General features: G+C 41.7%; 1 protein-coding gene across 2 annotated transcripts in view; it reads left to right on the forward strand.

The window, feature by feature from the left end:
- The first annotated feature begins 907 nt into the window (after positions 1 to 907).
- The window catches only part of KCNQ1 (potassium voltage-gated channel subfamily Q member 1), a 360,582-nt gene continuing 338,584 nt past the window's right edge, over positions 908 to 22,905 (forward strand). For both annotated transcript variants that reach the window (XM_074148536.1, XM_074148537.1), the window contains exon 1: positions 908 to 1,363. In XM_074148536.1, the coding sequence (XP_074004637.1) occupies positions 966 to 1,363 (398 nt within the window). In that variant the 5' untranslated portion in view covers positions 908 to 965. The remainder of the gene's footprint in view (positions 1,364 to 22,905) is intronic.

Below are 22,905 nucleotides of genomic sequence, written 5' to 3' on the forward strand. Positions count from 1 at the left end.
ACTCAAGCCAGGGCCTGCTGCCCGTCTGTCTTGGTTTGAGAAACACAGGACTAATTTCTCTTCTAATGCTTGGGAAAACTGCATTTTTAGAAGACCCTGGTGTTTGAATTTGTGAAAATATTTACTTTATAGCCATCTACGGTACGTGAGTTTCAAGGTCTCAGTGGTTTTGGGCTAGCCAGGTGCAGGGATGAGGAGGCGCAAGACCTGGGAACTTGACTCAAGCTGGCCAACAGGATTATTTCATACCACAAACGTCACATTCCATATAAATTAGGAAGTTTGCTGAGAAATTCTCTCTCTGCCTTGATGGCGGTGGTCCAAAGAACTCCTTGCCCCAGTGCCGGACCCCTGAGCCCTTCCCCTCCTCCAGAAGCTATAGCGCTCCCAGTGTCCGACATCCGCTGTCCACTGCTGGGAGCGCACGGCTTCCTGCTGATAGAATGGGCTGAGTATAACCCTTGTGTATTTTGTATTGGTATCAGGATCAATACCGGTTCTTCTGTGTTATTAATGTTAATTATCTAGCTTTATTCTATTAAATCTGTTTACATTTTAACCCTCAGGTTTCCTTGTTTTTTCCCCTGGTTCCCCTTCCCGGGTGGGAAGGTCATCGGCTGGCAGAATGATTACCTGAACGACAATAAATTGTTGTGGGTTCCTCGGGCTATAACCCCAGGCCGTGTCCTCCGGGGCTTATGGGCAGCGCCCTGCGGCAGGCGCAGCCCCGGCGGCGGTGCGCTGAGGGCCGCCCCGGCTCCCCCCGCTGAGGTGCGGCAGCTCCCGCCGCGCCTCCCGGCGAGCGGTACCGGGACGGCAGGCCTGACCGGGCCCGCCCCCGCCGCCGCTTCTCCTCACCTTTCCCGGCCGGGAGCCGCCCCCCAGGGGGCCGGGCCGGCGGCGGCGGGAGAGGGAGCCCGCAACTCCCTGGGGCAGCGCAGCCTTGACACCGGCCTCCCTCAGCCATGTCCTCCAGCTCGCCTCCGGGCGAGCCGAAGAGCCGGAGCCTGGGCCGGCTGTCACTGCCCAGGAAAGGCAGCATGACGCCTGGCAAGAAGCCCTCAGTGCTGGAGCTGGCCGAGAGCACCCCCAATGCTCACTACGCCCCGCTCTCCGCCGCCCAGGGCGGGCAGACGCCGGCGAGCTGCAGCCCGGAGCCGGCGCGGGAGCGGCCGCTGCGCCTGAGGAGCGAGGTGGTGGTGGTGAACGCCGACTGCCCGCGGCCCCCCGTCAGCCTCGACCCCCGCGTCTCCATCTACAGCCTCCGCAAGCCCCTGCTGAGCCGCAGCAGCGTCCAAGGCAGAGTCTACAACTTCTTGGAGCGGCCCACGGGATGGAAGTGCTTCGTCTACCACTTCACCGTGTGAGTAGCCCCCCCGCCGGGCACACCTGCTCCACAGCCGCTCGTCCCGCTAGCCGCGGCGGCCCCCGCTGCCTGCCCCGAGCTGGGGAACCCGTTTCCCCGTGCGGCTATGGGTGCGAGGGGCTCTCGGGGCTGCCCCTCACACCTGCCCTACCTGCCCCGAGCCTGAGCTGGCGGCCGCCGCCGTGCCCCCTCCCCGCCTCCCCTCACGGGGCTCGGCTGAGGTGGGAGAGAGGCAGCCCCGGCCGCCCCCTCAATCGCGGAGCTTTCCAGACCGGCCCGGTGCCCAAGGCTTGAACATCTTGCAGATACAGTCTTCTGAGGTGATGTGGGTTTTTTGTTGTTTTTGTTGGATTTTTTTTTTTTCCCCTCACAGGTACGAAGCAAAGCAAAACAAAAAGGGACACTCCAGGGGAACGTTTCTCTTATCTTAATCAGAAATACTGTATTTCAGTTCAGGAGCTATTAGGTGTATCTGTCAGAACAGGAACTGGCATCAGGTAGTTTTCTTCAGAAAGTTACCCCGTGAGTTGAAATAAGCTGTTCCTTCTGAGCGTGGAAATGAAATAGGTAACAGCGTCGTCTGTTCTTTAGTAATATTTAATGCAGTGACTCCTGATTTTCCAGCTCACTGCACAGCATCTGTTTCTGACTGAATAGGTGTGTTATCAGTGTTGCAGCCCTGTTGGAGGAGGAAGAGAGACAGGTGATCCTCCTTTTCCTTTCTTCTTCTATTGCTCCTAGCTCTAACTCCTTGTCCTATCGAGTACGAATGCCATCACTGTTATTTTTAGGTAGGAAAGAGGAACAGCAGCGCTGGGAGGATGTTAAAGCTGCTAGCTGCAGGCAAGTTGAAAACTGCTTTGGGTATGATATACACTGTGGAGGGCAGCGTCCACCTTGGTACGTCTGTGGTGCACAAGTATCTCAACAAGTGCCTCTGAGAGAAGTCAGCGCTTTTTAAGCGAGATGTTGCGGAAGGCTTGCGTGACCCTTGAGCAATGTAGGTAATAAGGTCAGGCAGAATCATGGTGTCTGTTTATTGCATGCATGCACAAACACACACATATATATATATATACACACTACATATATACACACTTATTATAACAGCTAGAGGTAAAGACATTTTATGGTCAAAATCCTAAGATAAAAGACTTTGATAAAAACCAATTTTTATGATCTAATTATTGTATTCTGATTATAAATTCCACTTGTAAGTAGCTATTATTTTAAGTCAAAGTGCTTACATTTCACATTTGAGGATTCTGGAGTCTTTAGGTGGTCAGGTAAGTGGTACCAACTTTATTTTAGTGAAGGGAAAACAGCTGTCATCTGAATGTATTTAATTGGGAGATGACTGTGTGCAGCAGCTGAGATAATTGTGGGCTCCATTCTCTTTAGTGTTATGATAATGCCATTAGATGACAAAACACCTAATGGCCATAATTACGAAGTGTCTAATAGTTGTGGCCGAACAACGTAAAAAACTTTCAGGAATAGGACTTCCTTTTTTTCCATCCCCCCTCTAAAAAGGAATTTTAGGCAGCCATCTTTTATGATTTCTGACCTCTTTCAGGTGTTTGAAATTATATATAGATGGGACAATAAATTGCATTCAGTATCTTAACTAATCTCTAAACCTTAACAGTGGGCCTAGGAAAATCCTGAAAAAGAAACTGTTAGATCCCTTTATCTAGATAAGATTCTGGCCTGAATTTTAGCCTTTTTTGTTTTTTTTTTTCCCCTACAAGTATTAGCAGTGTGGATTAATACTATCTGTGCAAGAATTAAGATTTTGTAATTCTGCTTTAGGAAGGAGATTGTAATATGTATGGGAAGTCTGCCTGTCTCTTCCCCCAGTACACTTATTCATAGTGTAAGCATTAACCCCAGTGTTTCCCATCTTCCCAGAAGAGTTCTTCTGATGCAATGGAGAATGACACTGGCAGTAAATATTCTCAAGCTTCTTACTAAGCATTGTGCAAATTCCTTAAGACTCTGAAGAGACAGAAGAGGTTACTAACACCCTCGTATGTTTCTTACGAAGCAATCTGCAAGTACCATGTGCGTATTTTTAGGCAGCCTCTGATTTCCACCAGCAGAGGGAATTGAGTCTGTACTGTCCTCTGTCATTCCAGCTTCTCCTTATTTATGTGGTTGATAAGGCTGCACCTGTTAAATAATGTTTTCGGTTACTGATCTTTGGTCCATTCCTCTCCAACTCTCTTGCTTTCTGAGCTCTCAAAGCAACTTCCTGGGATGATTTCTGCTGCACCCAGGAATGCTCTCTGTGAGTACAGCTCCTACCAGCCAGATGCGGAGTATTGGTAGATTAATAGTTGCTACAAAGCAGAGAAGTTTGTTACTAAAAATCAACTGACAAGGCAGTTTGTCTGATTCAGAGAAGCTGTTGTGTCTCAGCCTCTACTCTTGGAGGAGGCATGGGACCTGATTTTTGCATGTGGTTTGCTAGCTTTTTGCAAGCACTTGGTTGCAAGCAATGAGCTGCAGAGCTAAAAAGGAGTCAGACTTGTAAGACACCACCTCCTACCTCCCCCTGCCTGGTCATGCATGCGTTTCTCTCCCCTTGGAGGAATTAACTTGATTATTTTGCTGTCAGCATACAAACAGACTTTCATAGAGAGCTAAGACGGGTTTTACCTTGTGATGTGCAAGGACCCTGATGGTTGTCTCTCCTGCCAAAATGAGTCAAATAGGCTGATGTAATTTGTCTCTTTGTGACTCCCTCTGCTAGCTACCTTCTGCTTCATTCTGGGGTCTTTCAGCTGCCTGGGAGGTCTCCTTCACTATCTTAAAGGTTCAGAGGGGAAGGAAAGGGAAGTGGTGTTAAATCAGGGCATAAAGAGTAGGGGGTCCTGGCCAAGATCTAGCCTGAAGATAGGAGCAAGGAGGACTGCGGGCTTCTTCATGTTCTGTTGCACTGTTCTGTGTTGTGCGGATTGTGTGGCTGTGTTCTTAATTACGTGCTGAAATCATAAAAATCAGAAACAACTCCTGGAATAGTCAATGCAACTTGTTCTGGACCTGTATCTCTGGCTGGTTGTTGAAACACTGTTTATGAAGCGATAAGAGCTACGTCTACTGATTGCCTGTCACACCCTTTTCCTGCTCAGGAATCTTAGTCAGTGGTATCTAGAACAGTAATAGCTAAGAACTGATATTCAGAACTGATTTTCCTCAGTTTTGTATTATAATGTTTAGAAAAGGGAAGCTGAACGCTAAGCTTTAATCACAGATGCTATTGTTGGTATGTTTGTTTCATATTGTTTAGATTGCTGTATGTTTTGGTGTGCTGCAAAGCCCCTTGTGTGCCCCTTGATCTAAAGGATGGGGTCTGGTTATCTTGTACAGCGATAGAGGATTGCTCTACTAGATCAGACCAATGACCTGTTTACTTCTGAATTGTTATTTCTTTTAAAAGACGACTGAAATACCTGTTTTCCAAGATGCAAAATGTATATTCTTTCTCTCTTGTTGATGTTTTTAATCTTCCAGGATAATTGGATATCACAGTCACTGATTAAAGCAATTGAGCTCTGCACAGGTCTTTTCTGAGACTTGTCTTATTTGCTCAGACCAAAGAGCAGAAACACCTGAAGTGAGCAGAATAAGAAATGAATTACTGTACCTCATTTATACTATTTTTTTATAGTCTGTGGAAATAGTTTCGATGGGGAGAAGGAATGGGGAATCTGCTATTAATTTACCACTGAAAAATGGCCTAAAAATACTAGTGGAGATGACAGAAACTTTTATTTCAGCTACATGACTTGGTTTGATGTTGTATTAAATTTCATTTAAGTATACAAAGTATATACTATATGTACACTTAATTGTCCCAAAGCAAGTGGATTGTGCTCGATAGCTGAAGATTTACATACGTGGCTTCTGCAAACACAACTGGTGATTGCTTGGAAACTCGGATTTTGCAAGAAAGAGCTTGCCCTGTGGTATGGCTGCATGTATGGTAATGACCTGTCAGAGGTGAGGAAATGACTGAGTGCCACTGCTCTCAATGACCTTCAGAGCTAGGGCATCTTATCACACCATAGTAGTGCACCTTGGGATAGTGGCTTTGAGAAATGAAGTGTTCTCTGGCCTTAACGAATCAGGTTTTCAGGCTATGTGACAGGAGGTGGAGGGACAAAAGATGCTTAAATTCTGTCCTCGTAGTGGCCTGATGAAGTCCTGAGACTGTCCCAGTGTTGGTAATGACTGTAAAGAGTGAGTGAAATCTTCAGATACTTAAAAAAATTATTTTAGATTTAAGTGCATGACAGAAGAGCTTCTTCTCACCCTCCTCAGGTAGTTTAAAATAAAACATCTTAAAATGTGCCTGAAGAAACTTAAGTTATGAGCTTTCTGGTGATTTCTCAGTATAGCAAATAATGATTTCTGGCGATGTACGCTGCATGTTGACTCCCCACCTTCTTTGAAGTGTTGGCTATTACCAGAGGGAACAATTCGGAAACCAATGGACCATTGGCCTATTCCGGTATGGCAGCTCTCCTTTGTTGCAGTGCAAGATAATCAGCCTCTATCTTATCTTTGCATGAGTGTACCTGGTTCAATTTACTTTGCCTTTGTATACGTTTGGTTTAATCAGCAATGATTGTCATTGAGCTTGTTTGAATCTCAAGATGTTTACATAAGCTTGAACTGGCTGGTGGTTGCGATTTGGGAGACTGGTCTCTAGAAACAGGCAAACTCTCAGAAGTGTGGCTGTGTGTGTACGCGTGCAAAGATAAGAAGCAAGGGTAGATAGAATATTCCAGCTGCGTGTGCATCAGGACTTACGGTAATCAATTATTAAAGGCAATGCAGTGTTTACATAGTGCTGTTTACATACAATACTATGAGGAAGAAGCATAACTCCAACTTAATATCCCATTTTTGTCATGTTTCCAAATGAACTGCAAACATACTTCCAAACCTACTGGTTTGTACTTGGTGTGTAAACTCTTGAGAAGGGGAAAAGATCCATAAACTAAGAAGTGTGTGCTTGTGCTCACACATGAGTAAGTTTTCTTTAAGACTGAGTAAACAGAGTGAAAAAAGGGACAGAGCATAAAAAGCATACAAAGTTTTGAACATAGTACTGCTTAGAGATGTTTAGATGTTTTACTGTTTAGGATGTTTAGAGATTTTTTTTTTTTTTTTTTTTTTTTGTCGCTTGGAGTCAGACTTTCAGATTATTACTTCTATTTTAAAAAGGAGATTTAAATCCTCCAAAATAAGCATGGCTGTCTAATTGGAAGGAAAGAAAAATAATTTGATCACAGTCCTATTCTTTCTGCTACAGTCAATTTCGGGAAAACCCAGGTGGTTTTTTTTTGTCTTGCCAAGACTGAGGTAGTTTGGTTGAAGGACTTCCTCATTTTTGTATGTTTGAGAGGGAGATCATGCTGCTTGTCATGCAGAGGCTGCTGTGAACAAATGTTTGTTTTATTTCTATATGACCATTGTCTATGAGCTCCTGTTGCTTGCAACCAGCATTTAGTATTTGTTTGTACTACTGGAGCCCAGTACTCCCATTCCTTCATACTAGATACAATTATAGTAATAGGAATCTGCTACTTTGTCGCTTCACGTTATCAAGACCACGGTGTGCTACAGCTGTGCAGTGGCTTATATAGATCTTTGGGGTCGCACACATGCTCAAGGACTACAGTTGGGAAAAATGAAGTGGAAACAAGACAATGTTTGTAGGTGGTTTTTTTTTCCTGTTTTTTCCCACTCAGCCCTGCTCCACAGTCTAGTGTTGATTTGCAGCAGAGTAGATGTGTTTGCAGCCTAGCACTGTATATCTATCAATATACCTGGTAACACTTATCTGAGATAAAAAGGAATTTGAAAGCCAACTTCACATATTTCCAGAGAGGAGGGAAGACCCTTTGCCTTTCCTGTTATTGTAGCTGGTTGTACACGTATGACAGTGCGCTAATGTTTAGGAGCTGCTGTTGCAGGGTCAGCCCTGTTTGCTGATCAGCCAGATCAATTGAAGTTTTGAGTCTTGGCAGATTTCAGATACAAGTAAGGTGAAGTGACTTAATGGTTTTTCTGCTCTCTCCTTCCCTGTCACATGTCACAGTGCAGCCTCTTAGCTACAATATTGTGTGAAGGTGCTTCTTTGGGATTTGTGTGGTTGAGATACCATTTGGGTTGGCCAGTATACAGCTCTACGCTCTTGCCTTGTGCCATATTTCAAAATCTGTAACTTGACAGAAATTTGTTGAGGCTTGACAGAGTTTTTGTTGAGGACTCTCTGGCTCTCCTGTGACTGAGGCCATTCCAAGTTTGTGCCAAGAAGACCTCAGGAGTGACAGTGGGACAGTAGTTCTCAGAATAAGAAATGTGGATACTAATAACTGCATAACTGACTAAAAATGAAAATGAATTATCCAGGTTTATTTAGTAATTGACTGTCATCAGAAAGAAAAGCAGTATTGGAAACCAGATCTTCTCAATGTCAAACACTAGTAGTTAATGCCTGGAAGTCACTTTGACTAAATCATCATCTTTGCATCATCTGTTGCACTAAGTGATTGCTGCATGAAAATGATTGTAGAAACGTATTTTGATTGTTGAAGGGGAAGAAAAGTGAACAGCTAGGTATTTCTAATTAAAATGCCTTTTGAAGGCACACAGTATCTCTAGCAATAAGTACGAAAATTCAGTTTCTGTTCTGAAATAGATAAAATGAAGTGGTTGCCTACTGAAAAAAAATCTTGAGTGTCCTCTTGACCTGTGGCCCACAGGCAGACACAGAAGCTGAGTGACGGGAGGGATTTCTGTGGGGACAAAAGAGACTTTGTAATTGTACTGATGTTTAGGTTTTTGAGTAACTGATGGAAGCAGAAAGCTCTAAACTTCTGAACACTAATGCTCAGTGGAGACAGGTTGCGTGCAGTGGAGAAACAAGTCTGTGGAATGCACACATAAAAGTTATAAATTTATTAGATTTGGGCTTTCATGGGGGTAGGCCTTCTCTCTTTTCCTGTCATCCTCCCAGTATAACATTTCGACGACTCCTCTGGTGTTTGCTTTCCTCCAGGAAAAGAATTATTCCACCTTTAAAAGTTGCACATGAATGATCTTAAGAAAACCAGTTAAGTGCAGTATTCACATTTCTGTATATCTGTCAAATGGTTGGTTGGGCAATTCTGGCACACTTCCTTGCCCTGGCTCTTCAAGTGCCAGGGAAAAAACGTGCAAGACTGTGTAGATAGGCCTCTTTCAAAACTTTCGTTGCAGCTGAATCAAGGCTAGAGTTGAGATTCAATTGCAGTGAACTAATTAGGCTGAGCTCCAAATGCCTGAGCGCTGGATGTATTACACACAACAGTGCCAACATATGCTGTAGTGAACTATGCACAGGCACAGTACTTTGCTGACTTTAAACTTGGCAGTACCTCATTAATTTTGTGTGTTAATAGATTGTTTAATGTGCATTAGTGGCAAACACAAAGGCAGTGAACACTTGCTCATTCAATTCCAGATGGAAAATAATGTCTTGTTGGGGGCAAGGTGTTTTTTGCCTGCAACCAAGAGGTCCAACACAAGTTTCAAATGCGTTGGAAAGTTGCCAGTTGCAAATAAGCCTGATGGGCAGGCTGAGCTACAGAAGAAGAATGTGTAGATTAGTGAGTTTCTAGGTAAGGTACTGGCTCTCCTCATACAGTCATGCTTCATCTGGCATAATGGCCTGTGAGAACCATTATAATATCAATAATGATAATGGGAGAGCATGTGTATTTGCAAGCTTCTACCGTGTTAGTAGCTACTGTATTTTACCTCCTTCCAGAAAGACATATATATGTATGTATATATTTTTTTTAATAACAGAGGAAGTGTTTAGTGCCTTAAGTAGTCAAACTTGCTATTAATTTTCCTGTATGTTTTTAGACAGTGATTTTTTTTTTAATAGGAAGTTCTAAAGCTGCTCTAAATCAAGTAGTTTTCTTTGGCCGCTAGTTTGTGCACACCTGGAGAATTAGAGAGGTGCTTCATATGAACTTCACCCTTGTCTGGCATCATCAATTTTTGAGGACATATGGATTTTCATCTTTCTCTTTTCTCCACTTCATGATACAGAATAGTAAAGTAACAGCTGTTTTCTGTGTTCAAGGAGCTGTAAGAAATTGCACAGAGTACAAAGAAGCAGGGCTTGGGTAAGTGTGTAGGTATAGTGTAAGTACTTGGGTTTGGTTTTTTGGGGGTTGTTGTTTGTTGTTGTTGTATGGTGGTGTTTTTTTTTCTTTTTAAAAAAACACACCCAAACCCAGCAACACCAAAAAATCCCCACAAAAACAAAAGTAGTCATACATTTCTTAAATGGCAGTTTCCTCCCTTAACATCCACATTTTACAAGACAAAACTTGGAACCTGGAAAAATTACAATAAAAATTAGGCAGGTAGAAGGCAAGCCAATGATTCTTAAAGATTAGGACAACCACTATGAGAAAAGCAAATTTTTACCCTCAACTGCTTTAGTGTCAGAGCTGCCAGTGGTGTAAACACACGTTTTATCAAAACTGGCTGAATTCTTTTTGAGTTTAAGAAAAGAATGTGTCTGTATGTGAGACTTTATGCAAGGAATATGTCAAGCATTAGAACTGCAGCCTTGGAATTTTATCCTTTTGAAAGATACAGAGTACTGAAAATAGGAAATTACATTGCAAATTGTTCGGTGGCCTTTAGATATTCCTAGCAATGTGATTAGAGTAGGTCTTTTTTGTGTTTTTTTCATATTTTCTTCACAATGAGTGTGATGTTTTAATATTTTATGAAAAATGTTAACCAAAGTAAAAATAAATCTAGGACAGGGTTTCAGCATCCTTTTAAGCTTCTGCAAATATTGATCCTGATCTTTGAATTTCATATTAAATTTTTCAATAGGAAAATAAATCTCACATGTTTTGCTAATGCCAATGGACTTATATGTCATTTGACAATAGAATTTTGTCATAGAAAACTGAAAGGTTTCCCTCCTAACTGTAAAACCCCTTTTGTGTGCCTCTTTCTGCTAGGGTTATTTAAAAAGTAAATGCTTTGTTATATAACTTGACTAGTGCTTACTTCAAATGAGAAATATACAGTTCTTGGTGAACTAAGATCTTGAAATAGTAGAAAAATTTTATCTTTGTTTATCCTAACAGGTTGTGGTCTTGTTTATCATCTATTAGCTTTACTTGATCACACCCTGGAAAAAAATACAGCATATGCTTTCTTTTGCAATAATAGGAAAATATAATACATTTGTTGAAGTAATATCTGTTTTGATTCTGCAAGAAATGATCATCATGTGTCTAACTTCAGTATGCGAATAGATATTTGCTTTCCAGTGGGAGAAACTAGTAAAGATAAAAGGTAAGGACCAATTAGTAAAGACAAAAACTTGTATACGCATCTCCAAAATTAGGGCAATTAAAATTACTTGCCAGACATTATTCACAGGATGCGTAGAACTCAGTTAAAATTATTTTATTTAAAATAAAGAATTTCATTCTGAAAGACTGAGCATAGAATCATAGAATGGTTAGAGTTGGAAGGGACCTTAAAGATCATCTAGTTCCAACCCCCCTGCCATGGGCAGGGACACCTCCCACTAGACCAGGTTGCTCAAAGCCCCGTCCAGCCTGGCCTTAAACACTTCCAGGGATGGGGCATCCGCAGCTTCCCTGGGCAACCTGTTCCAGTGCCTCACCACCCTCACAGTAAAGAATTTCTTTCTGGTATCTAATCTAACTCTCCCCTCTTTCAGTTTAAAACTATTACCCCTTGTCCTGTCACTACACTTCCTGACAAAGAGTCCCTCTCTGGCTCTCCTGTAGGCTCCCTTCAGATATTGGAAGGCTGCTATGAGGTCTCCCTGGAACCCTCTCTTCTCCAGGCTGAACAACCCCAGCTCTCTCAGTCTGTCTTCATAGGAGAGGTGCTCCATCCCTCTGATCATCTTTGTGGCCCTCCGCTGGACCCATTCCAACAGGTCCATGTCCTTCCTGTGTTGAGGACTCCAAAGCTGGACACAGTACTCCAGGTGGAGTCTCACCAGAGCAGACTAAGGGGTAGAATCACCTCCCTGGACCTGCTGGCCACACTTCTTTTGATGCAGCCCAGGATACGGTTGGCTTTCTGGGCTGCCAGCGTGCACTTCCAGCTCATGTTGATCTTCTCATCCACAAGCACTCCCAAGTCCTCCTCAGGGCTGCTCTCCAGCCGTTCTCCACCCAACCTGTATTTGTGCCTGGGATTGCCACGTCCCAGGTGCAGGACCTTGCACTTGGCCTGGTTGAACTTCATGTGATTTGCACGAGCCCACCTCTCAAGCCTGTCCAGGTCCCTCTGGATGGCATCCCTTCCCTCCAGCGTGTTGATTGTGCCACCGAGCTTGGTGTCGTCGGCAACCTTGCTGAAGGTGCACTCTATCCCACTGTCCATGTCTCTGACAAAGGTGTTAAATAGAACTGGTCCCAGTACGGACCCCTGAGGAACACCACTCATCACTGGCTGCCACTTGGACATTGAGCCGTTGACCACAACGCTTTGAATACGGCCATCCAGCCAGTTCTTTATCCACCGAGTGGTCCATCCATCGAATCCGTGACTTTCCAATTTTGAGACCAGGATGTCATGTGGGACAGTGTCAAATGCTTTGCATAAGTCCAGGTAGATGAAGTCTGTTGCTCTGCCTTTGTCCACCTAGTCCGTGGCAGTATTGTAAAAGGCCACCAAATTTTTCAGGCATGATTTGCCCTTGGTGAAGCCATGTTGGCTGTCTCCAATCACCTTATTTTCCATGTGCCTTACCAGAGATTCCAGGATGATTTGCTCCATGATCTTGCCAGGCACAGAGGTGAGGCTGATTGGCCTATAGTCCCTGGGTCGTCTTCTTTTCCTTTTTTTGAATACTGGGGTTATGTTCCCCTTTTTCAGTCAGCAGGAACTTCGCCAGAATGCCACGATTTCTCAAATATGATGGAAAGCGGCTTAGCGACTTCATCTGGTAGCTCCCTCAGGACCCATGGATGGACTTCATCAAGTCCCATGGACTTATGCACCTTCAGGTTCCTTAAGAGGTCTCGCATCTTACAGTGATAATTCTTTATGAACTTTTACTTTCTTCATATGGCTGTTGTCTCGTGCCTGTAGTAAATATGTTAAATTACATAACATATATACCCAGTTTTTTCACCATCTCACCAGTAGTTTTGTTGTAGATTTCTAAAAATAAATGGTCTTCTCTCTGGCCTTCCCTACTTGCATGTGTTCTAGACTGGGTCTAGAGTGCTCATGCTGGCTGTAAGCTGCTCACTGTCAGGCAGCAGTCTTGAACTGGCACAAGAGGATTGCACCATCTTGGAGATGTATAGTTCCAGTGCTCAGAAGTCACTAGTCTCCTCTGAAAATGTATTCCCTGAAGTTTTGGGGGTACATTTAACTTCTTTCAATTTTTAACAATATTTTTTCATTGCAATGTTAATATTACATTATTTTATATGGGTTGGATAGGGAAGAAAATTGAGTTACAGTTCAAGAACAGAATGTAAATCCTCCATCAGGTAACTTCCCTGGATTCCCTCCAAAGACACTAGGTTTAATAGCAGAGGCGTGGTACTGGTAGGAAAGATTACAGAATCCTTGCTCACCCCTAGTACAATAAAGGCTGCGGTCTTTGTAGTGAAAGAATCTTCCTTCTGGGAAGTAAGGAATTACCTTCAAAGAATATGTTTATTCCTGCAGCATCTATTCCCTTCCCAGCGAAACTACATCATTTGAAAATGGGCTGGAATTGGCTAGACTCTTCTTCATAATAACCTTTGAGGGCACCACAGTCCAACTTGGAGCTGAAGGAAAGGTCCCTCATCTCCTGTAATGATGTTGACAGGTAGAGTGAAGGAGAATGGTTGCAGGAAATAGTTGCTGCTGCTCATCTCATTCTTTCACCCTTCAGATGCCTATGCCCAATTATCTGTGCAGGGCAATGGAGATAGGGAACAGAGATAAGTGGAAAGATCTTCCATCCTGTGGCTTCAGAAAAAAAGAGAACTCCCTGTGCTGATCGTGGTAGGAATCAGTGTTTTTTGTATTCTGTAGAACAAAGGCTTTATCTGTCCTTTACAAACTTTGGCAAATAGTTGTGTGGGGTTTTTTTTCCTAATATTCTTCCTAAGTAAATCTAGTTGAGATTATTTGATTTGTTTGTATTTCCGTCCTGTCTTAGAAGACACTGAAATGCAGTCAAACCTGATGATGAGTAAATAAATAAATGTATATTGCTTTATCTGTAGTGTGAGTAAACTTCATGTGATCACATGCTGTTATCTTATCCGTGACTCAGAAAGTATTGATAATGGATTATCTCAGCTCTTCACACAAAATAAACCTGCTCACTTGATGTTTTCTATGTCAACAGGTCATCCAGCATCCTGGCACTAAACAGTCTGAATTCCCTGTTCCAACAGTATATAAAGTATGACAGGCACAGACATCCAAGTCTTACACGGTCACATTAGTTGTATGCCTTTGTAGTTCTATTCATTCCAGACAGCTCTTTGTAGCTTTTATTTACTATTATGACATAATCTTATTTGGACAACAACTGTGTTTGAACCATAAAAATGAGAAAAATGCTACAAGAATGAGGGAGAAAAGGTTTTCAGATTCTGCAGGTTTGGCAGCAAATGCTAGGCTGTAGCTGTCTTGTGTTAATGCTAGTCCTTCTTGGGCATGTGAATTGCTTGTTGCACTCTGTCAAACACTGAGTTTATCTCTTGATGACTTCTGTGGCAGATTTTTGTATGGCTTTAACATAAAACGTTATCTATTCATTGAGTCTCACTGTAAAGCAAGACTGAGAAATTGAGCAGACTGTGCAAAAACGTGATGTACTATAAGAAAAACATAATCTCTTGAAATTTTCAGTAGATAGTATCTGTAAGAGTAAAGGGACACTAGCTTATATGTCATACAAAATACCACAGATAACATTCAAGCATGTTTTGATACTAGCCATTAGCCTCTGCTGAGGTGGCCTCCTTTTTCTGAGGAAAACTTTATATTGTGTGCCTTTCTCTTCAAACAAATGGCGTTCATTTCAGAAAACCTACATGTGCTCTGTGTTTGTCATTATTGAAATAATGTATGTAAAGTGGCATGTGATCCTTCTCTTGAGGGATTCTGCTGGAAACTACCTAGCAAGTAATCAAACTAATTCTAAGCACTTGGAGGAAATCAGTCTGTTTATATGACATATGTTAGCAGTCAACATGGATTGGTCAGAACCCAATAATCTGTCAATTTAAATTTAGACTGTGATGGAATAAAAGGGTTTGTGGCTAGAAGAAAACTAGATGTTGCCATATATAACTTTCATCAGATTCTTGATACTTCCCTTATGAACATGGTTCGTTGATGAAATTGGTACTGTCTGGATATGAAATGGAAATTGTGAGTACTGTATTTCAGCAAAGGTCTAGACCAGCTGAAAATAGGAGAATAATGGGAGGAAAATGGGAGAATAAGAGCCATCCAAGGACTAGAAAACATTATATTGTTTTCTAGTTATATATTATCCATTATATTGAGGAAAGACAGTTTAGCATGAAGAATAACAATGGGAGAGTGGAATGTAGATGACTTGAAGTCTTCAAAAAAAGACTGCCATAGGTAGGAGGAAAAAGATCTCTTCATTTTCAGATTAATTAGACAAGTAGTAAAGTTCTTTAAAGCATATTCTGAATTTCTTCTGTTGCATGGGAGGGGTAGTGGAGCAGTCAACTGCGTTGCCTGGAAAACTGTAGAATGTCCTTCCTGGAAGACTTTAAGTGGAGGCTAGAGGAATGTTTGTCAGAGTTCATGTAGGTGTAGTTGGTCCTGCTGTGGAACAGGTGCCCAGGATTCTGCACTCGCACTGTGAAAGGAGCATGTGCAGATCTTGGGAGCTGGGCAATTTCTTAACCTTGTGGCACTTGAGTTTTCCTGCTTTTGGTGCATGTGTTTAAGGTGAAACGTTGGGGTTCTTTCAGTCCCCAGCCTTCATGTTTCTTCCTCTGAAGTACCATTGCTCCTTTCGTGTTAGTTCAATCCAAAACCTGCTATGAGTTTTTTGAGAACAGGTTTGTTACACATGCCGCCGCCTTTGCTGTTGATGGCACCTCTGCAGGTAATCTTCTGGCCTTTGTGCTACCTGTGATGAGCAGATTCCTTTGACTCTGGGGGCATTAGCTGTATGGATACACAAAGGATATGTGCTGTTTAGGTGCTTCCTGTATTGATCCTTCCAAATTTCAAGACTTTTCAATGTGTTGCTGCTGTGGTAACAATAACTGCTCCTTTCCCATCCAGGTTTTTCTGTTTTGCTGTTGAAAGTGGCAAAGATCTTTGGGATGAAATATTACATATCATAGATTGTTAGCTGAATTCACCATATCTGAATTTACAGGCTGATTTAACAGTAAGTGGCTGATGGAGATCTAGCAGGTTGTGGTGAGTGGCTCTCCTCACACAACTAAGAAAAGTGACAGTTGCATCAGAGTTTCAAAGGAAATGTCTCCCTTTCTGTTCACTCTCTTGGCATCATAATCCTTAGCAGTGACATCCTCGCTGCTGAAGCGAGAACTTGTGTGCTTTGGGTATCTCATGAGAAGTGGTTCTATACCTTAGTATTACTATGGGGGCGTTCAGAGAACATCTTGATAGAGCTCTCCCCATCTGGTAACATGGATGAACTTGGGTCTACGTTGTTCACTACTGTTTCTTGCTTTGTTTTTTTCCATCTCAAAGTAGTTTCCCAGCTTTCTGAGTATGGCATAGTTTATTATCCTTAATAGCAAATATCAGATGCCTGGATCTTGGACACAGTTACCAGAAATAATTAGTTCATTTCTGTCATTCTGCAGAGTGCTTCTCTCTCCCTTATTTTTTTTGTGTGTGTGTGTATGTTGTGTTTACTCCCACCTCTTTGCTGGTACGCCTCTTCATAAGAGTTAGATAGACTCAGAACTGAGCATTCTGTTGAATAGATTCTCCTGTATCTCAGAGTTGACAGGTTTTGTTGCAAGAACTTTCTAGTTTTGGCATGAAAGGAAGTGTCAACCCATCTAGGACTTAACAGAGCTGAATGATCTCATCCACAAGTGATAGCTGTGCCCTTGAAAATCTGTAAGAAGGGCATTCTGTGTCTCTCAGCCTTTGAGTCTCATTTTATCAGCAGAATGTTTAATGAGCAGTACTTGTTTCTTCATGGCCTGTGACTATTTTTGAGGCACTTCTAGGCTTTTCCTTAGTCCATGAGCCATCTCTAAGGTATTAACAGTAGTGACTGTGTCCTGGAAATTCAGCTACTTAATGGGATCATCAGGACAGGTTACCCAGCATCAAGAGTCGCATTGAAATAGGTGAATAGGTGACAAAATTGCCCCATCTGTTGCTCGGTCACTAGGGTTTGTTGACACTCTCTTTTACTTGCTAGTGGCCGGTCCTTCTCCAGCTGAGATGTCCCTATGTGCAGGAGTTGCTTTAACCAGGTTCTGCCTGGTAGTCCCAGATATCTGGTGGCATACACTTGTGTGATGCTCCATGGCAGATAAATTTTGCAATAATCCCTAAGGTTGTTTGTATGAAGCTGAAAGGGATCAAAGAACATAGTTATCTCTCCGCAGGGTCTGAGTTAATGCAGTATGTTAAGATCTCTCACAAGACTGCAGACATGAACTATCCTCCTGTTGTCGAAATTCACCAGAATACAACTTACCTGATTATCTTAATGTCTCCTTTTTGCGACCTGTCAAATAGTGACCTGGAGCAGTGTCCTTACCTTCATCGAGTTTTGTTGCACCTATGTTTAGAGCTTGTGTGGTCCTTCACCAGGCGGTTCTGTGGTTGTTGTTCGTCTGAAGGGCTCTGAGTTTTGCCTATGGGTAGGACTCAGTATGTGGAAGTAGCTGTTTGAAAGTGTTTATGGAGAACCATTTCTAACAATGGGTAATCCTATCTACTGTCAGCTGAAGACTTCTGATATGCTGAAATTCCACTGTGTCCACTCTTGTTCCCACAAAAATTTGTTTGTTCTGAATTCTATATTTGATGGGGAGTTGAAAGGAAGGATAAACCTTTCATCGGATACACTTGTTGTGAGTAGAGGGAACACCACGTGGACTTCCTTGCCAAATATGACAAAGTTGCTGTGTTACTCATCTTATGATGAGATGCCTGTGTCTTTACAGTGGATGGATTGTATGTGTAACATATATTTCTAAAAGGTCTGATTACTACTTAGTACCCTCATTTCATTTCTGTATAAATTTTTGGGAAAAAAAAAAATCCACAAATGCACGTTCTAGGTATTTTTAAGTAGTTTTTTGTTCTAATGTAAAAATAATAATAAAAAAGTAAGAATATTAATTGGAGTTGAACTTTCTAATTCCTCCTCCCCACACTAAAACTTTGTTTTTAACTGGTACTTGCCTATGTTGAATTTGTAATTTAATCAATGAAAGTTTAGGGAGGTGAAGGCAAAAATGTCATCCAGATACTTAGTAAAAGAAAAAGTCTGTTGCCACGGCTGAATCAAGAAATAACAATGTATTTTTGTTCTGGTTCTTTGTCAGGTAAGTCTCTGGTGTGCAGTAAGCTACATGATGTTCAAGACTATGTGTTTATCTGTGCACCTAGGTGTTATCTGTGCACCTCTCAATGTTACCAAGTGTTTTGCAAAAATCATTATAATGGAGATTGAGGCCATTGTTCTGTCTTTTTCTACAAATGGGAACTCAAGGCATAAGATTAAACTCAAGTTTTACCTTGTCTGGTGGTAGTTCAACTGATCTTAAATATTTATACAATTATTTAGTCATAGCTCCTGTTTGTTTTTATCAGTTATATCGCCTCTGCTAAAAGAGATATTTTATGGGTTCCTCATGTTTCAATTGCCACCTGCTTAGAGGAGAAAAGAAAGAATCAATACAGTTTCATTTAAAATTGTTTACTTAATGATCCAAAACTCAGTAACATGGAGCTTGATCCAATCCATCAACTGCCACTAGCTGTGAGGTGTACTGGTGGCACCTGGCTTCAGGACAAACGCAGTTTCAGAAGGAAGAAAGAAAAGCAGTCTTGTGATGTTAAGAAAATAATAACTATGTGGATCTTTGGTTTCCTCCGTCCCCTGTAACAAATGCAGTCTGATGCTTCTTTCTGGTTGCTAAAATGAAGTGCTCTGTGTGTTCATTGGAACTGCAGTCTCAGTCTCTTGAACACCACATTTGTTTGTTGAGCAGACTTCATTGTCCTTCTTATTTGATGCCTCTTTTTGCCCACTTCCCACCCTCCCACGCTTCCCAAATGCTCAAGCAATGTGTTATGTGGAAGACACAGTGTATTCTGCTGAATTTTAGCCACTAGCGGCATGGGAAAATTGTGTGAGTTTAGGACAGGAACTGAAGGCAGAAATTAAATCAATTGGGGTAAAGTGCCCCATAGGTGGGAAATGATTAACCGGAATAAAATTTGGTTGCACCACTGAGATTAGCACCTACCTCGTAAAATAAAACTAGCATTATAGGGCATGTCTTTTAAAAGGTATTTAGTAATTGAGCTCTGCTTTGAGTAGGTAGTTTTCCTACTATATAACTATAACTAACTATATAGTTAGGAGGTGCTATGGTGGTGAAAGTGGTTTCTTCACTTTTCCCTGTTCTTCCATTTATCTGATGATAAACACAGGGAAGAATGAAGTGGTTTTTACAAGTTACTTGTAGGGGAAGTGTTGCTATTGCAATGCAAGGAAGATAAATAGCCATGGGAAAGCCAAACAATGTACACTTTCATTCCCAAAGTGTAAATATGACTTCTTTATATTAATGAGCTAAAGTAAGTTTGAATACGTGGAATGAAATGGAGAAAAATAGCCTACACACTAAGGAATAAGGACTGCCTGCAAATTTACTTCTTCCTCACAACCCCTCTGAGTCAGCTTTACTGGTTGTTTCATTTCACTTTGTTTACAGAAGAGGAGAGGAGAGACTAGCTCTATTAACGCCCCATGGACCTGAATGAAATGACAAGATTTACTGGCTGTAGGTTTCTTTCCACTTCATATCTCTAAGAAATTTCATACTAGTCCAGATGGTTTTAAAAGATTTACTTGTCTCCATTGCTCTCCTAGACCTATATGTGGATTATAATTGAGCTGTGACTGCTTGATCAGGCTGATTAAAGCCGCGTTAAACATGAATGTAGAGAGAACTTATATGCAAACCCTGCACTTGTGCTGGCTGGCAGCATGTGAGTTGGTTCTGGCCTGAAAGCTAGACAGCCAGAACAGTGTAGGGTTGCACCCGTGCTAGCAAGGCCTCTGAGAGGCAGGCCTTATTAACCTATGTAGGCACTAACAATTCTAGCTGGTGTTGGGACCAAAGTTGGCACTGAGCCTGACAGACGTAGTTGACTACACTTAACTGTATAGACATTGCTGCTATGTACTATAGCATACTCTTCTGGGGTAAGGATCTTCACGCCTTGTATGTCTTTACAGCATCTAGTACTGTGGGAGTATTCACGGCTCTAACGTAAAGTGATGATACAAATAGGTTTGCTCTGCCCTGTTATTGTACTAGTACTTTAGAGCACTTTGCCTTTAGTCCCCCAGGATATGTGTTAATGCAGTGGCATCAGGGACTGACCAACAACCGTATCATAGGTAAGGTTTGGTCCTTCTTCCTTGCTGACCCGCAAGTTAAAGTGAAGTTGTAGGCTGTTTGTTCTAGCTGTAGTGAATTACACAATCTGACTGCTCTCTCCCCTGACATCCAAGTCTAAAGCCGTTATCAGCACTGCTGTGGCTCTGTGGTGTTTGATTTAGGGGGAAATTGGCACCTCTCTGACAAGTGCTGGAATGTCCCAGTCTGTCCTTGGAGTGCTGTTGGCATCTTTTATAGCAATAAACCCCCAGTCAACAGTCTTGATCATGGGCAAACACCAGCCAAGTGCACAAAAGCGCTTATCTCCTGTTAGGCTGTGCATTCATAAAAAGCAAAGTCATAAAAACCTTCAGTGGCTGGCAGTTCCAGAGCTTACTGTTAGACTTGAAAAGAAGTCCTGAAGAACACAGGCTTCTTATCAATTTTAATTGCAGTGGCAGTGGAGAGTTGCCATTTGATTAACGTCATCGAGTATTAGCAACTCTGTTTTACACTGTGATGTTTCTGGCAAGCAATATTCTGCTGAATGTCAAATTAAATTCAACGGAAATATTTTGTTTTCAGGAAGAACTCAGGTTGAACAATTGAATTCAACAGGCAAAGAAAAGCAAATTGGAAAAGACAAGATTGAAGCCTTGACTGGAGGTGCATAGTGCAATGTCAAGATGTTGAATTTTAGAGAGTTGGTTTTTCGAACTATGGATGCTGCTATATTGTAATTACTTTACATTGCTGATGAAACTACGTTCTGTATTACCTAATCTTTTTAGATTGCATTTTTAAACATTACACTAATGCTTATGCATTTATGAAAAATAGAAACTTCAAAGTTAATGTTCACTGAATTGTCCTATATTCGCGCCACATACTTAAAACCAAAATTCATGCCATCTTTAGGGATCTGGGCTAGAGATAAAGTCATTTTGAAGAATTATATCAATGTTTGTAGATGGTTTTGCCTGTGAGAGATGTCTTTACTTTTTTTTTTTTTTTAAGTCAGCTTGCTGGATTTGAGCAGGTGTCAAATTCCACATGGGTTCTACAACTGGATCAAGTAGAAACTGCTAGATGTGCAGGTTTTTGAAATGCCAAGCAATCATTTTAAATGCAATTAAAAGTGCATATGAGCTACTTTTAAGCAAAACAGTAATAAGAGAACTCCTTGGAGTTCATTTCAAACTAAAAGTTTGAAAATTACTCTGGAACTGCAGCTTTCAAACAAGAAGCTGATACGAAAGAAAAAGTGTACTTTATGGCAGTTGCCAAGGAGCAGACTGACAGCAACTAATTTATCAGGAGTAGCTGTGATGGAAGCCACTTCTCTGATCTCAGCTCTACCCCTTAAATAGCAGCTGTGTCCCAGAGTAATCAGTGTGGTATGTAAGAGGGATTTTTGCACGTGGCTAAGGAAGATATGTTGGAATGGCCCCCACAGACTTGAAATGAGAGCTGCGTTCACTCGCTCTCTGTAGCAGCTTTGAAAGTCTTTAAATGAGACTTGACCAGAAATAACCAGTTCTAGGTGTCTGAGTGTGACTGGATTTAGTGCTTCATCCTTTTTTCTTGAGATGGTCAAGGAAGCTGGTTGTTTTGATCAATTTGTTTGGAGCTGTTTGTTGCCAAAAGACATAGACAAATCGGGAAAGGGGAAGAAAATAATGTGTAGAACAATCCCGTTGGCACCTAAAAAAGGTGATGAGGCACACTAAAAGGGTGTTTTTATTTTGGTGCGACGCATCTACATGTAGAGAGTAGACGCCATTACCTCTCCTACAAATGTGTATGCCTGTTAATGTGCTGTGTCAATGTCTGGCATTTGAAGTAGCATGCAAGTATCATTTCTCTATTTCCTTTCTTTGCATGTATATCTGTCTTCTTTTGAAATTTTTCTTTTTCCTTCAGCATTTTTGTTTCTCCAAACAAAATTTTTGTTTTCCTTCAGCATTGTGTGTATGTATCTCAATTTCTTTGGACTCTTGGGAGAGCAGTTGTCTATTAGATTAGAAGAAGCAGCCAGGAGATGCTAGAGCAGTTGTTTACTTACTGTGTTAAACTCTGTCAATCCTTAAAGTGGAAGGAAACTGCTTTTCCTTGTGACTGCCACTTGCCAGGATTTTAGTGTTGTGGGTTGTTTTTTTTCCTCAAGCATGAGAAATTTCATAGTTGAAACTGCCTTGGCTTATAAAATACTAATATCTCTTATGGAGAGGAACACTCCTGCTGGAATAATACGTGGCCAAGCTATTGCTGGCTCTACCTGTGCATGATTAAACAGAAGCAGGAGGTGGAATCAGTCAGTTTTCAAGTGGTCGCCAGTTCAAGTCTGTTAGCTCAGAGTACCCTGGCAGCATTACTATGCTGCTGCCTTTGCTTAAGCGGATAGGAGGTGTGTATTTTTTTTACTTCTCATCTTGATTTTTCCTTTATTGCTTCCTTGTATTTGTTAGATTTTATTTTTCTGACATGAAATAGTGAACGTTTACTTCTTGAGCGAAATCTTTCTAAGCATTCATGTTTCTAGCCAGGGAATTGATTTGCATTTTTATTTGGAGCAAGCAGTTCCTGTTACTCATGAAACGGGAGTGGCTTTTTAATAAAGATGCTGGATCTCTGCTATGCAATTACCATAAAATAAACAGTACAGCGGTTCTGTACTGTCAACAGGTTGGCAACCAAATGCTTTCTGAACTGCTTGTAAGCTCTGGTGTAGAAATAAACTCTGAAGGGCAGACTTTAATGCATGCCCTCTGTCTAGATTGGAAAATCTCACCCTAACCCAATATGTAATACAAATGCATTTACATACCCAGTCATGTT

This window comes from Numenius arquata, chromosome 6 (assembly GCF_964106895.1).
Source record: "Numenius arquata chromosome 6, bNumArq3.hap1.1, whole genome shotgun sequence".
In the NCBI taxonomy this organism is placed as follows: domain Eukaryota; kingdom Metazoa; phylum Chordata; class Aves; order Charadriiformes; family Scolopacidae; genus Numenius; species Numenius arquata.